This window comes from Ctenopharyngodon idella, chromosome 19 (genome assembly GCF_019924925.1).
Source record: "Ctenopharyngodon idella isolate HZGC_01 chromosome 19, HZGC01, whole genome shotgun sequence".
In the NCBI taxonomy this organism is placed as follows: domain Eukaryota; kingdom Metazoa; phylum Chordata; class Actinopteri; order Cypriniformes; family Xenocyprididae; genus Ctenopharyngodon; species Ctenopharyngodon idella.
The window spans coordinates 13,737,106-13,754,680 of NC_067238.1; the positions used below are offsets into that span (position 1 = coordinate 13,737,106).

General features: G+C 36.2%; 1 protein-coding gene across 1 annotated transcript in view; it reads left to right on the forward strand.

Moving 5' to 3' along the window:
* Positions 1-7,419, forward strand: part of pvrl2l (PVR cell adhesion molecule related 2 like) — a 176,342-nt gene extending 168,923 nt beyond the window's left edge. Inside the window, exon 10 of the mRNA XM_051873019.1 lies at positions 3,596-7,419. Within this exon, the coding sequence (XP_051728979.1) occupies positions 3,596-3,796 (201 nt within the window). The 3' untranslated portion in view covers positions 3,797-7,419. The remainder of the gene's footprint in view (positions 1-3,595) is intronic.
* Positions 7,420-17,575: the final 10,156 nt, after the last annotated feature.

The following is a 17,575-nucleotide window of genomic DNA, read 5'->3' on the forward strand; positions in this document are numbered from 1 at the left end:
TTTTTTGCCCTCATATCTTGGATTTTAGTGGCATTTTAACTGCATTCTATAAGGCTTCCTCATGTAGTGGCCATGAAATCAAAACGGACTTTTTTTTACAGAATGTTGCAGTGCTTGTTATAAATAATTTATTTGTACACATTTTTTAAAAATTCATATGCCCTCGTAATCTTTTGTCAAAAAAGTTAACCTCCCCTCCCACTTAAAAACGACGTCTGTTCTCTTCATGACTTGTGTCTCAGCAGAGGGCGGTGGCTGAATATCCTCCATAACCGACTGCAAACTGCCAACTTCTTACAATCCAATCAATTTCTGAGGACAAAATCACGCCCTACATTTTTTCTCATTTCAGAAGCCATTTCAAAATATATATAGATATACGTCACAACAGGGAAGGAAAGACTATTGCAACTTCTGTTTCATGCCGACTTTAATCGCACCATACTTACCTCACAATGGGTACTAAAGACCTCTTCTTGCAGCAGACAGCTTACACACTTATGCTAACGGCGAAAGCTAGTGACTCATAACGATGTGTGGCATGTGCTAACACTGCCAAAGGGTCTTTTATGTGGATTAATATGATGAGCTGGTTATTTCATCAACTATGATAACCGTAAAGCCAATTACTACAGCGGATGTGTGTATGAAGGCCAGACTCAGACACGTACCTTTGTGATAAAGCCCCCAGGGGTTCGGTTTGGGCTTTCAATAAGTGCCTGTATTTATTGTTTTAGGTGATTTAGACAGCAGGGTTGGGCATTAATCGGCATTTTAGTATTGGCTACATTTAATTTGTGAATTTGAATTTAAATCGGCCACACCCTATAGGAAGTTGAGCTGGAATGACAAGATGATGAATTTAGTGAGTTGTGCAGTTCAATAAAATTCAACACAGGCACACAACAGAGGAACAATTGTGTGCATCATTAAAGTAATTAATCATGTTTGTTTATTCCCTGATATGCAATCATACATATATATATATATATATATATATATATATAAACTGTGCTGGACATAGTGTTTTTCTAACCTGGTCCATAGAATGATAGCTATTAATTAATTAATCTATCTATATGAATTATGTATAATATTTTATAATTATGTATAATTATTATATAGTTAAATGATATATTATAACTGTTATTAGATCTGTAAATTATTTTCATTGCAAGACCATCACTAAGAGAAATAAAAACCTTTTTAGTATCCTTTCTGTGTCTAGACCTTTATAAAAAGGTTAAATGACCAGGGGTGAACTGGCATCACCTCATAACTGTGAAATAAAAAAGAACATTCGTCTCACATAATTACATACAAACCAACTTTTGCTTCAATCGTTCAGACACCGATTCACACACGCACGCGCAAGAGATAACGATCGCACCATATTAATACTTTTAAATTAAATTTTTGCTCACTGTGAGTCAGGAGGTGAAGTGTTCCTATCAAACCATTTTATCTGCTGAATCTTCATTCGGTATCAATTAACTCTGATAAATAAGAATGTGCGCTTCTGTTCTCCAGCTATTATACTGATGCTTAATGACCGATTGAGGAACTATTAAATTGGCATTAGTACCACCTCAGTGATTGTAATGAATTGTGAATGTGTGTACGTGCAGCTTGTTACATGTGTCTGACCCGGACGTGAGTGTCGTGACAAAACTACATCTCTGCCATTATAATCAGAGGATGATGTGGAGGCAAAGACGCGGAGCGAAGTGCATTCTGATAATTTAATGCACAGCTGGCCATAGATTATCCTGCTTATACCATGGTCATTTGCCAGCATTGACAACCTAAATCTGTTATTGATGTTTGCAGCGCAATATTTGACTGGACAGGTAAAAATGAGTTATTTTTGTCAGTTACTTGTTAAAAATGTTTAAACCCATTGGTTGGGTTTGTCCATATTTGCCCCAAGAGTGTAGTGTGTAAGATTACATTTATTTGAATAAATGAATTATAGCATTAATTTGAATTAATTATCAAGAGAGAGAGAGAAATGAGAGATGCGAGCTGAGAATTAAATTACCGTATTGTTCTGATTATAAGACGACCCCCCTTTTTCAAGATGTACCTTTTAGAAAAAAAATGCTTTTTGAAGACCAAACCTTGTATTTTATAAAGATACAAGTTTTTTTTAAATCAATTTTTATAAAGAAAATGCTTTTATTTGAAAATAATTTTCATATAAGCATATTTTTCGTGTTTTAAGTATAAATTTTTTATATTTTATATTATATATATATAAGTATCATACATATAAATATGGTAAATACTGGTAAAATATACCAACAATCACATTTAAAAAATAAACACTTTTTGACAAATAACCTGTAGCCCATCTGAATTATATAACAATTATGGTATCCATCTCATAAGCCGCATTTCCACCACAGGAACTTTCCCCAGGAACTAGGAACGGTACTCGGTGTGTTTCGACCGCAGGAACCAGGGTGAAGTTCCGGGTAAAAAAAAAAAATAATAATAATCCCCTCAGAAATCCCTGTTCGCGAGTTAGTACTTTTTCAAAGTTCAGGAACTTTCGGGGGTGGGACATGTTGATTGGTTGACTCCACACAGCATTTTATTTCAACCACCGTTTTTAAAAGTCTGTTGTGGTGCGTGCAGTAAGAGTTGTTTGCTATTCGAATCAACAATGGAGTTTAAAAAATACAACCGATGGACTGACGATGAGGTTCAGGCTTTGAGGTTTAAGCTTTTACGTTGCGCGCAGTCTTACATCATCTGACTAATTTGCCTAATCTTCACGGTACTTTAGACTGAGATGGAAACACAGACAGCAACAGGTCTGGAGGAAAAAAAAGTTCCTGGGACAAGTTGTTCTGGGTAAATTTGGTGGAAACGCGGCTATAGTGAAAACCATGTAGCCTATCTGTCAATAATACACCCACAACAACAGGTGACGCCAAATACGCGTAAAACGAGTGTGTCAAGAAATACGGTGTGTCAGAGTGTAATGTTAGAAGATCGTGAGCGCAAAAACAGTCTTCAAAATACTAACAGTTAAAGAAAAGCTTACCGTCTGAGAGCCGCGTGACTGCCATGTTTGCGTGCCTCGCTGATGGGACCAAAGTTCCCTCGTACGTGATTTTAAAACTTAAGACGGTACCCAGATTTCAAAAATTTTGGTAAAAGTCTAGACCCTGGATATAAGATGAAACCATTTTTAAGATGCATTTATAAGAAAACATTGTCTTATATTCGGAACAATACAGTACTCCAAAACCAGCGACATTGCCCCCTCGTTACTGAGAAATATAATGTAGCGATTCAGTAGTTTAATTTATAAAAGTAGCAGGCAGCGTTGACAAGTTTCAATGCTTCTGAATGTTTCTGTGTGTGTGCAGCAAGATCTCCGATCTATGTGTGCGCTTCAGTAAACAGTGCATTAATATAGAACAGTTGGACTACCTGTGCATTAATCAGTTTTAATGCACACCTTCCATCCAATCAGAATCAGTACTCAGACAGACCATGGTATAATTCATTATGTTATTTTCAAAGGATTATGCATTTAAATAACTTTAGACTTTACTCTATGCTTTCATTGTGTGTGCTTTAGGATCTAGATGATGACAACACAGGCCCTCCCGCTAACGGCGGCACCCCCAATGTCTGGGACGGCTCAGGACACCCTCCTGATAAGGATGAGCTGACCGATGAGACTCTTCCACCGTATGAACCAACTGAGAATGATATTGAAGCTAGCCATGGTAACCTAGCCCGTGAAGAAAGTTTCATGTCTCAGCCCATGCTGGTCTAAAGACGTAGGCCGTGCCTGCGATTTGCACTGCCACCGTCCCACCCAGCCACGGACGCCCATTCCAGCACAGCAGGCTATGGTCCACGGCTCGGCACATACACATCGAAAACCACCCCAGCCTGGTGCAATTTTTTTTTTTTACAAGTGGCTAACCGACCTTTTAACCTATTCTCATGGTTTTGTGGGTGGTCCATGAAACATATTGATACCTTTCAGACCAGTGTTCATCAGACTTTTGACAGATTTTGGACATTTGATAATGTATGACAAGTTCTTAGTGCTTTACAAAAGCAAACTTTGATTAGAAATTAACGATAAAACAAAACCATGAGAATTGGTAGTTATTCAGTTTTGAGGTACTATGTAATATTTTAATCCCGGTTATGTAAAAAACAAACATAGTCGCACCAGTTTGACTTGACAAACATTTAATTTCCTGAAAGGTCTAAATATATAATAATTTGCTTTCAGTATTTTAAAATACACTGCATATACTGTCAAATGTTGCTTATGTTTCTGATCTCTACATTTTTATTCTGCGATCTTGGTGTAGTGCTCTTTTAAGCTTTAGCTTTTGTCGGTTTTGTGCGTTGACTTCTGTGATGAGGGAAAAAGTCTTGTGGTATATGCAATGTATTTTACATACAGCAAAAATGTATTTTTATATTTTATATTTGATGTCATTTTGATTGATTATATCACCTAAAAACAAATGTATGCATTATTTTCTTATTTTTGTTTCGTTGATTGGCGTGTTCATTGTTTTTTAAAAAGTACCAAATAAGTTCTGTAAATAACATAAGAAAATAATATATATAGCCAGTCTAACATGCGTTAAAAAAAAATGTAGAAAAACAAAAAAAGGAAAAATGCAAACAAATCCAAAAATACCAGTGGGGTGCAAAATAAAAAAAGTGTACTTTTTTTTTTTTAACATTTATTTTAACGGGTATTACTAAAGTCGTATGCTGATGTTTTACTTATTGATATGTGTGGATTTTGTTACTGTATAATCTGCATGGCATGGTTGGTTGCTTTCCTAAAAACAGTGGGCACCTGTCGCAACTTTTCCTCGCTCCCCTATTTTCTGGTCATTAGAAGCACAATATGCATTTAGAGATGCTGAAGGTGACGGGAGTTTAGGATCATTTTCTGCCTTCTGAAGCTAAACGTTCATGTTAAAGACCTTGTGAAATCTCTTGACGAGCACAAATTTCTTTCTGTACTGACATATTTCCTATTGAAACATTTTAGAAGATCAAAAGACATAAAAGATCCCATCCATTTTAAATTTGCCAAGGGGCTTTAGTTCCATCACAGCCATTAATCATGATTTGCTACTTGCTGTTACTAGGCTGGTTGGACTACGAGGAGGGACATTCTCATTCTAGAGAGCATTTGATTGGACAAAACTCTTAGTGCAGGATGAGTCATCAATATTTTTGGCCTGTTTTCCAAAAGAAAGATTATACATTTTAAATGTTTATCTGCTAAAACTTAAAAAAAAAAAAAGTCAACTTTAAGGAGTATACCATGATATAAAGCTATTGGTTTCAACAGATATGAATTGAAAGCCATTGATTTTATGTGGTCTTTAATATTCAAATGCACTGTGTATCACTTTCTTGAGCTTGGCCACAACGCTTCAGTTGCCTTTGTTTGGCCAAACGTCATCTTATTCCTATCGTTCTTATCAAAAAGTAAGTATTGTTTTTGATTGCAAGAAGAGGAGGAAGCTTACACCTCCTCCTTAAAGGAACAGTTCACCCAAAAATCATCTACTCACCTTCATGTTGTTCCAATCCCATATGATTCTGTTTCTTCTGTGGAACAAAACTGAGATGTTTTGAAGAATGTTTACACTGTATTATGGACAGGCTGGAATTTAAGTTGCATTCACTTTGGTCACCCTTTTAATTCCATTGTATGGAAAAGCACAGCTTGGATGTGCTGCTATATAAATCTTTTTTTGTTTCGTGGACAAAGAAAGTTTCTAAAGACAAGATTGAATTTGTTTTGGTGAACTATTCCTTTAAGAGATAGATGAGGAACAGAAAGTAGTTTTTTAAATGTTTTCTTTTTTTTTCTTTTTCACTGGTTCTTGGATGGCATGGCAACTAATTCCATCACTGTTCATGTCTTTCACTCTTGAATGTAATCTTTGCACATCCACTTAAAGCTGTCGATAGATCATTGTGTCATAGTGTCTGAATACATTGTTGTAATTGTGCCAAAGAACTCATATCAAAACCATAGTGATGCAATGAACTAGAGATTTGCTAACAGGTTACAGAGATGATAAATAGAACGAATGGATGGCTTTTTTAATGGTCACCTGGAGCGGAAACTTGCACATTCACAAAGCTCACCTTTTATATGGGTGAACGGATGAATTGGTGGGCAGGCGCCATGAGAAATCAATGGATGGACGGTAGAGTTCCCCCCAGATGAATTAACAAGCCTCCTTCGTTCTTGATTAGCCATCGATCACATTCACTGCCTGATCTTCTGGCCTGTTGGACATCACAGAAAATTACTGATTCTTGCAAAACGGTTATTCTTGACATGACACGACAATCTTTCACCCGTCATCTCGGTTTAGCTGGGTTGTGGTCTCGTCACTGTTTCTGATGAAGGGAATGTACGTCTGCATGCTGCATGAGATTTGGGGTTAGCTTATGTTATCACGCACAAATGGACCGCCTTCACGCAACTGTCATTTGCTACAATGGTGCAGTATTAGACAATCACTGTATGTTATACTCATCCATAAGGGTTTCTGTGTTTTAAACTGTGATTTCATTTTTTTTTTTTTTAAGTTTGCATTTTTAAACTTAATTTAATTCTTGTTTATCTGTATTTTCAAGTGTTTTTAAAATGTCTTATATCGATCACATATACATTTAAAGTCCTCGTAAAACTATTTAATATTTTGGATTTTAAAAAAGACAATCAAAGGAATGTTAAAGGGATTGTCCAGTCAAAAATTCCAATTCTGTCATCATTTACTCGCCCTCATGTCGCTCCACACCTGTAGGCCTTTTTATTTTGAAGAACATTTCAGCTGTTTTTGTCCATACAATGAAAGTCAATGTGGTCCAAAACAACAAGAAAGTCAGTCATATAAGTTTAGAATGCACAAGGGTGAGTAAATGTTGACAGGATTTCCATTTTGCAATGAATAATCTCTTTAACAAAGTAGTGGCCCGCTAAAATTAGTCTTTGGTTACCGAACGACTCTTGACATTTATCAAATCTTCTCTCCAGCAAAACAAACACACTTAATTTGTCAATATGTTTATACTTCATTATCACAAATCATATCAGAGACCGATTCAAAATCATCTGCCACGCGTTCGCTTGTGCGCTGCCCTGTCATCGTCAAGCCAGATGTGCCTTTGTTACTTTATTTTGAGCCATTTTACTGACAGATTTGTTTTGCCTGAGACAAAAGTAAATCATTGACTATATAGACCGCCCAATGGGGAGAATTGTGATTGTTTTTATTTCTAATGTTTGTTTTTGCATCTTATTTCTTTCCGTACTGAGATTATTTTGTATGCATAAGCAACGTGTTCTATGTTTTATGGATCATTGTGATGTCTAATAAACTATAAGCCAAAGCTCCTGTTGTGAAGCGTCTTTGTGCAACTCAGTAATATTGCTTCTGTATAATCTACCGCTTTTGTAGAATATACATGTATTACACTGGGATCTTAGAATGTTTGTATACTGTATACTGCAGTTTGTGGAATATTACCAAATGCCAAAAAAAAAGTGTTTAGCATTCACTTATTGATTTACCATCTGAGAGACCTTCAGAAAATCTGGTTTAACTCTTGAACTCTGAAAATGTCAGACTGTGAAGGCAAACATCAGCCGGTCTAAACTTCAAGAGCACGACTTTAGGTAAATACAAATTTAGAAGCCTTTTAGAGCCTCTGAAATTCTCTCATTCTGTCCATATGTCTGGTAGACTGGGCAATATAAATAATACATTTTTTCAGTCACTAACAAACTGGGGCGAAAGCTCAGTATATTCTCGGAACAGTTCTCTAACAAGTGTGACTTTGAAAGACTTTCATATTCATATTTTTTCTTGTTCAGCATTTTTAATGTATCTATTTAACTGCTGTCAAAAGTTTTGATGTAAACTTTACATATCTTTACAAACGTGTCAGAAAAATGTTAACATGAATGACACCGTCGCTGATGTATAAGATCCTTTTCAAGGTTGTGAGGTCGGGGCAATTATATCACAAGTAATGAATAAAAATTGCATGGCTTCTGAATATTTAAAATAGGTAATGAACATTATTTCATTGAAGTATCTGGCCAAAGGCTGCTCTTGACTCAGCTGGTCCATTCATATTTTATATTGAAATGAATTTAACTTAAGTAATTTAAGTAATTATATGGACCCATTTAGACTTGGGCTTTAAAGTCATTATTCCTGACAGCTAAAAGAATTTATACCATAAAATGGATGAAAAGTATTCCAAAACGTTAAGAAGTATTAAAGCTTCTTACTATAAAGGATATTACTCTGAGTTTGTTGTGGTTTAAATTAACCAAGCAAAATTGCAGCTGAACTTCACAGCCGGTGATTACCATGAATTTTCATTGTATGGAAAACAACTTTGACATTTTGATGATAAATCGGCTTTTGTTCTACTGGAGAAAAAAAAGCATATAAGTGACATTTCTAGAAAGCAAATACTCAGTTTAAAGCAAATTATCTGTGCAACGCCTGACTCGACTGGTCTAACCAAATATAAATATGCATATAATATTTTTTTAACCTCTTTTAACCTACAGCAATCATGCAATATTATTGGAGTATGCATTAATATACACCGATCAGGCATAAAATTATGACCACCTTCCTAATATTGTGTTGCTCCCCCTTTTGCTGCCAAAACAGCCCTGACCCGTCGAGGCATGGACTCCACTAGACCTCTGAAGGTGTGCTGTGGTATCTGGCACCAAGATGTTAGCAGCAGATCCTTTAAGTTCTGTAAGTTGTGAGGTGTGGCCTCCATGGATCGGACTTGTTTGTTCAGCACATCCCACAGATGCTCGACTGGATTGAGATCTGGGGAATTTGGAGGCCAAGTCAACACCTTAAACTCGTTGTTATGCTCCTCAAACCATTCCTGAACCATTTTTGCTTTGTGTGCATTATCCTGCTGATAGAGGCCACAGCCACCAGGGAATACCGTTTCCATGAAAGGGTGTACATGGTCTGCAACAATGCTTAGGTAGGTGGTACGTGTCGAAGTAACATCCACATGGATGGCAGGACCCAAGGTTTCCCAGCAGAACATTGCCCAAAGCATCACACTGCCTCCGCCGGCTTGCCTTCTTCCCATAGTGCATCCTGGTGCCATGTGTTCCCCAGGTAAGCGACACACACACATCCGGCCATCCACGTGATGTAAAAGAAAACGTGATTCATCAGACCAGGCCACCTTCTTCCATTGCTCTGTGGTCCAGTTCTGATGCTCACGTGCCCACTGTTGGCGCTTTCGGTGGTATATATATATATTCTTTATTTAATTTGATATCATAGTCTTTCTCAATACAAGTATATGGCTGCATCCAAAATCGCGTACTACTATAGTATAGTGATATATACTATAGTAGGTGAAAAACAGTAGGCTGTGACGAGTAATATTCCCAAATTCACAGTACTCATAAAAGGGTAGGTAAAAAGTACCCGGATGACCTACTACTTCCTGAAGTGTGCATATGATGGACACTTTACTATCCCATGAGGCCACAGAAGAGGATTTGTGAATGGCAGTAAAGCGACGCAAATGATACTGGTAGGTCACACGATAAAGACAATATGGTGAATGTAGTGCGATTGCATTCATACTACACACATTCATACTACTGTATATAAAATGTACATTTTTAGCGGTCGCAAAGTAATTAGGCTACTTTTTAAAAGTAATAACCTACTTAAGAGAGTAGGCCTATGCGATTTCAAACACAGCCTACAAATGTTAGGCTACTTTTTTTGGCCCATGTGAAAGATGGCAGACTTTTGATTGGCCTACAGTAGCGTGTGAGTTCCTAAGGAAACTTTGGAACTAGCAGGTAATTCATGTAGCCCATCTAACTTTTGATCACAACAAGGCCTAGGTAGCTTAATGAAATTTAAAATCAGTCACCACTGAGAATGCAGTTACCTCAATGAGAACTAGTCCCCTGTTGTGTTTGATTAATATGCTAATTCCATTGCAAAGACATCAACTATTGCTGTTGCCGTTTGGGTCATTTGTATGCCTCACGACGCCCCGAAGAAGCAGGCGATTGTAGGCTGCTCGAGTCAGACACTGTTTGCATTTGTTGCCCACCAAAAGGCTGCCTGATTCATTAGCAGCACGTACTTTGTGTTAATACCCATTAACTCTTCATAGCATTCTCTGTAATTGAAACCCAACTGGCCTCAACATTTGCGCACAACGACTTGACATCGCTTTCATGAGGACATAATGAATACATTGCTAATTTATCCTCTCAAGCGCTAGTGTGCGTCGTAATGGGCCTGTTCCAGCTCGACTCGCGACTTTTTTTTTTAAACGACGTAGCCTCCTTAAGCACCTGTCACCCTGAATTCGTTAGCCCTTTCCTTAATGAGTTGGATCTCAAGGCTCCATCGCTGATGAGATACAAGCTGAGTGTGGCGATTGTTTCGTGTCAGAGCCTGTTAAGTCAGCTGTGGGCGTGCGGGGATGCGACTGGGGCCATGATTAAATGTTGATAGCAATGATGTGCAATCAGCGATTAAAAACGGGCCATTCGCTGACGGCTAATGCTCGGTTTAACCTCTGACTGCAGAGACTGCGAGCTGAAGAGGGAGCGAGAAAGAACGACAGAAATAAAGACAATACAGTGAGGTAAAAGGAGAGAAAAATGAAGACGCAGAACCTGTGAGCCGTTAGTCCCTCCTGGCCATCCTTCAATCGTGTTTACTCAGACTTTGACGTCTGTTGTGGCTAAAGAGATGACGAAGTAGCTGGGAAAGAAATCGCGAATAAGGTGCGATACACTGGAGAGGAAGCACGTGCAGGGAGAGATCTGGAAATGCAGACAGGCTTGTGGTGGACGAATGGAGGAAAAAAAGGAGACAGCACCTCCATGTGGCCTTTACATATACTGCAAAGAGCCAGAACAACATTTCAGTGCCTTTAGAGTTTTTTAACAACATTCAATTTTGAAGAATGTGGGTAACCAAACAGTTGCTGGCCCCCATTGACTTCCATAGTCTGAAAAAAAATTACTATGGAAGTCAATGGGGATCAGAGAGTCTGGTTACCAACATTATCCAAAATATCTTCTTTTAAGTTCCACATAAACTCATACAGGTTTGGAACAACTTGAGGGTGAGTAAATGATGACAGAATTTTTATTTTTAGCTGAACTATCCTTTTAACCGAAGGCTGAAATAAAATAAAAGATAAATATTAGATTAAAAACTTAAAAATAACTACTAAAATGAAATGAATTGAAATACAGTAAGTTTCAAGTAGTACTAAAATGACTAAAACTGAAATAAAAAATAGATTAAAGTTAAATCAAAGTATTTTAAAAAGGAAAAAACTTAAAATATCAAAACAAAATTACTTAAAACAGTAAAATTAAAAGTCACGTGAACTATTGAAGTTTCAAAACACTTATGACGTAACGAAGCCTCGTTTACTGAAATCGTGATTTTGGCATTCTGAACCACAAATGATTCGTAAAGCTTCAAAGCTTCATGAAGCATCGTTTGAAATAGCCCATCACTAGATATTGTGGAATAAAGTCGCTATTTTGTTATTTTTGGCGCACAAAAATATTCTTGTCGTTTTATAATATTAAGGTTAAACCACTGTAGTCACATTAACTGTTTTAAATATGTTTTAGTAGCTTTCTGTGCATTGAAAAAGGGAGTGTTATTGCTGGCAATGCAGGCCTTACTGAGCCATCTGATTTTATCAAAAATATCTTATTGTGTGTTCCGAAGATGAATGAAGGCCTTACGGGTGTGGAACGACATGAGGGTGAGTAATAAATGACAGAATTTTCATTTTTGGGTGAACTAACCCTTTAAAACAATCTTAAAATAGTTAAATATGCAATATAATGAAGTCATGTGACATAAATATGATGATTAAAACATTGCATATTTGTAATAAATATGGCTGCACTGTATGGTGTAAATAGTATGATAGTATTCCATTCTGAACATAGGCTGTGTCTTATTCTCCTCCTAGTATTTTGTAAACATTAATGCAGGCACTAACAAGGGTCTTGATCCACAATACATTGGGAAACTGATGACTCAATTACTGATGCGTTACAATTATGAGGTCGCACATTAAAATGTAGCTGGTGTTTATTAAGAACATCACTGTATAACACAGGGCATGACTAATATCCTTCTGGTGTCATTTGATTTGTTTCTTGTGCGTCTTCATTATAGCTGTTAAAAACGTACTGCGGCATTATAAAATATGCCCTCGTTTTTCATTTATAATGACTGCAAAAAAGACATGATATTTCTTGTAGTAAATATAGCGAGCAGATGATGCTCACAGGTGTAATAAGTGAACAAACTTTAAGTAAACTGGATCCATTTTGACAATGGGACTCCTTGGGTTGTGCACTTTCTCTTTACTTAATCTGATAGTTTACAACATACTGTATGTAAATCTTAACTCAAACAGAAATGTTATTTCCCAGATGTTTTCTCCAACTTAATGTAGTCCACATGCTGTAACAAAATACTGCATCAAGACCACTAAACCAGACCTTCATTAAAAACAGCCCAGCTGTGAGGAATATCTGCAATCGGTTAATGATAATGGGCCTCCTACCATAAGCTGAAACTAGAAGCTGTGTGCTTTCCTTGTGGCTGCAGATGCAAAATGCTGCGTTTAATTCAAGTCATGGATGTGAATAAATATGTGTGAGAACTCATTTCCAAGATTGCCTGGGAGAAACTAATATTTATCCATTTTTAGCCCTTCAATAAAATCTCAGGTAGTTATGGCTACCAGCGCAAGGAATGCAAGTTCCATTCCCAAATAAGGGTGTCCTAGAAACTGGTGAGTTACTAAGATCACATTCCTGTTTTATCACCAGTGTGCCCTTGAGCAAATCACATAACCTCGGGGTCACAACTGAGGGACTATCCATGCAATCAGTGTATTTTCAGTTGTTCTGGTTAACAAGCAGATATCAGATAGCAATGGGAAAAGGTCACACAAATGAATAAAATGGAAAAGATGTAAAACAAGGATTTGGATATACCAGTGCCTGTGTGTGGGGGAGAGAAATATTACATAGCAGCAACTTGGGAATTTCACCCATGGAAGTATTATATTACAGCATGTTGCAGCAGTTAGTGTTACATAACTATTACCAGATGTTACAGCGGGTTTAAAGCCCATCAAAAAGTTCACTGACAGCAGAAAACAGAGAAACTCTTTAAATAGAAAATAAGGTTCAATTTAAATGATCATTAGATCAATATTAGCTTATATAAATAAATTAGATAAAACAACAATGACGTGTTTGTAAGGGTATTGTATTAATTTTAGCTCATATTGGCTGCTTTTTACATTTACACATTGTAAAGTTATGCAATTATTTAAAATATGGGGGAAATATAGAGCAATTATATATAAAAATGCATGCCATTGTAAATGAGAGAGGCAGACTGGTGCATACTAGAAAGTTGTCAGTGAAAATACTAGTTACTGTAGTTATTGTGAAACATAGCTAGCTGGCTGGTCATTAGCTAGTGCAAGCTGATCATTAGCTCACTGACCTGCAACCATCAAAAAACCTGCTTGACCTCTTTAGTGATGTATGACCTGCTGTGACCTACCTTCTTGCTGTTTCTTGTTCCTTGTTGTGACCAGAAACCAGGAACCAGCTATCATATAAAGCACAGCTTCTAGCTTGAACTGGATTTTCTAACATGATATGGTATTCTGGTGAAAACTATGTTTGTGTTAGCTTTGGATTTTGAAGGGTGATGCTAACACATAGGCTTCAGACAGACCTCCTAATCGAGCAGATGAGAAAAACGCGTCAAACTAAACTAGTCAAAGTTCACTTAATTTACCTCTTTATTTTTCATTGTGTGGTTCTACTTAAGCTACGTTTCCTTTCCTAACAATCGTTTTAACTTGTAAATCTGTTGTCTTTTAGAAAATGAGGAACTTTTCGACAATGCACTGATTTGAGGTAATTTTATGGTGTCATTCGACCACAAGATGTCGCCACATCTTTTGCATATTAACTCAGGAAGATTTCTGCATATGCTTTAAGGTGTGTGGATTTATAATCAGTGTACTTTTAATTCGATATAATTGTCACATATCTAAAATTGAAGAAAAAAAACACATCATTAAATCATTATTGCCATTACAAATGGATTGGCAGTACAGATAGGACAGTATCCTTCAAAAACAATGGAGGGCGCTGTTCCTCATGGAAGTAGCCTAAATCTCTGCAACACTTCATTCTCGAATAATTTATTTGTATTTCTCAGGCCTTGTCTAGGAACTAGCCTAACTGTCAAGGTCATTCATCTGCCTTAATATTGTTATATGCATATGCTTGCAAATAAGAGCATTTCGTTGCTTCAGTTGTACTGGGTTTGCTTCACTGAAATTGAATTGTCTTTGTCCATTCAAAATCATTCTGTCATTTAGCTCCATGTTTAGAGTGATTGGGATGAGATACAGACAGAGCTGAGGCTGCTTCAGAGTCCCCAGTGGATTCATAATTAAATTATAGACATGCACTGGGCTTGGTTTATATCCCCTTCTGTGGTCTTCTCTCTGTCTTCTGTAATTTGTGTTTCAATTGAGCATTCCACTATCACGAGACAAGTATGTGGTTTATTCTTAAAGGGCTCATATAACAAGAACTACATTATCCTTGATCTGAGATAAAATAGTTAAAAAACAAACAAAACTGTAAATCCTTTGTGCGTCAAATCTCATAATGTGTATTCAAGGAATGTAAGTGTATATTACTAGAGGCCTCAATTTGTATTTGTAATTCAAGTCATTTTTATTTCAGCAATTTGAAAGTATCTGTAGTTGATGTTTATGTTAAAAAATATATTAATAAAGAAAAGTTTATATTTTTAATCACATTTTTGCATTCATTGCAATGTTCCTATACTGTGACAAACATATCAAAGTATAAATATTCCCTTTAGCCTCTAAATTTTCTATTTACAATTATCAAAATTAATATGAGGTCATAAACACTGAATAATGAATCCAAAAGAACATCTTTTAGATTGTTTTTAAATAGTTTTAGTGCAATGGAATATAGCAGCATGTCATTTCTCAGGGCATGTCAACTTCGTGTCATATGCTGTAGTTGAATTCAACAGTCCAATTGTTGTTGGGTTAATAATTAATAAGTGTGAATCTTTCTCAAAGACTGACTAATGTCATTTTAATCACATACATTACATATAAACCCTTAAGACCCTTAAGATCAAATGCTGCTCCCAGTAAATGGAGTGATTACAGTCATCCTTAGATTTTTAATGAATCAGAATCATGTTGCTCAACACTCCGATTAATAAAACCACTGGGTCTGATCACAGATAATTACGTGTTTCAATGCTGCACAAGTAAGAGGTTGGTCTCCATGGCAAATCCCTCAGTATCGCTCTGAATGATTGATATAGGAAATGCATTTGAAGGTCAGTGGACACTAATGAGGATAACAGAGGCTTTACAAACATCAGCTGAATGATTCTATTGGCTTTTTCTAGTAAAAGTCACACTCTGCTGATATTGAGCTTCCAGCATCCTGAAATGGCACCTGCTCCAGAATACAGATACACATGATGACTAGAAGAAGAACGGCTGGAAGAAGTCCAGTCATTTTTGTTTGCACCTTCTTATTGTCATCTGTTGAGTATCTGCAATACTTAGTTTCTCACAGAGTAAAGTTTCTCTCTGAAAAAAAATGCAAATAAATAAATAAAAATAAAGCAATAAGCTCCAAGAAGCCGTGGAATTTATAACAGCTAAGGGGCGTTGTTAGGCATGAAGCGGAGCTGAGTTTTTAAGGGTCTTATTGCTTTTATAAAACGGTTACCACACAATACAAATATTAAAGCCAAAAAATATGTATTAATGCAACTTTCATGAAGTAAAATCATTAAAAGGCTTCCTTCCGCTGGAAAAAATAGAACAGCAACAGAAGTTACATTTATTACGCCATTAGATGGAGGCAAAGATTGTCTTTATGAACGAGTCACTCAGTCGCAAAGACTTTTATATTGAAACTTGTTGTGAACATGGAACAAGACACAAATGACAAATGCGTTGACTAGCGCTGTGTCAGCAGGCCACGGGAAAACCCATTAAATGTTAAAGGGACAAGATCGCAGCGGACATTCAAACGGATTTTTATTATGAACATAGGACTGACCTGAAGGAAAATGCTAAATTTGAATGCAGGTAATACACTCGTTCACTCGATATCCCTCTCACAAAACTCTTCGACATAATGCAGTAAGATTCAATGAACAAAATAAATAGAGAACAAACATATGTTTAAGTTGCAGACAGAGCAACATACACATTCAGTGGCGCAGTGATAGTTATGTAATGAGTCAGCTGTATGTTTTCGGGAATTTTACAACGGCTTCTAACGCGGCTCAACCAATCAGAATGAAGGGCCGGAACTATCCATTTTATAAAAAATAATTTGAAATCAGAATATTTGTTTTGTGTTCTAGTAAAATGTATTATACTCCTTAAAACAAGATACAAAGATTCAAATATACTACAAATATATTATGCAAAATTTCAAAACATATAGGCTAAAGATCTTCTTTATAGAATATCCGGAAGGCCTGATGGTGCAGAAGCAGCGTTTTAAGTCAAACTACAGAAATGTCAACTGCATGGTCACTACATTTTACATTCATTGATCATACACACTACCAGTCAAACGTTTGGAAACATTACTATTTTTCATGTTTTTGAACGAAGTCTCTTATACTCATTAAGGCTGCATTTATTTTATAATAAATACAGAAAAAACAATAATATTGAGAAATATTATTACAATTTAAAATTATGGTTTTCTATTTTAATATAATATAAAGCTGAATTTTCAGCATCATTACTCCTGTCTTCAGTGTCACATGATCCTTACTAAGCTGGCGGACAGATTTGTTTTGGATGCATTGGTGAAAATGAGTCTAAAATTGTCCAAATGAGGTGTGTAGATCAAAAACTCCAAATAGGGCAACACTTCAAAAAGAGCCTGCACACTATAACAATGAAGGGGACCCTCCAACTGCAAGATAAAACCACTACTTTAATTAAAAAGTGGCAAACATTTCAGTCACGTGTTAACTAGACATTGATAAAGGTCACGTGACCGAAATGTTTCCTACTTGTTCATTAAAGCAGTGGTTTATCTTGCAATTGTTGGTTCCCCTTTTTAAAGTGTTTTTCTATTTAAAATTATGAACAAATCAGTAATGTGATTTTCCTATGAAAGTGTTTATGAATTTATGGATGTCATGAAGTTACATCATAGCCTTTTTTTGTGAAGAAAATGCAATATTTAATAATATAAAAATATGCTGCTATTATTGTTTTTTACATTTCATTTTTTATTGTCATATTTGTGACTTTATAGTAAGGAAAAGCTAAATTAATTAATTTCCCCTCACTAAATTTCTCAATGTATTTCTCAATTTTATTTATTTATTTATTTTTGCTTTAG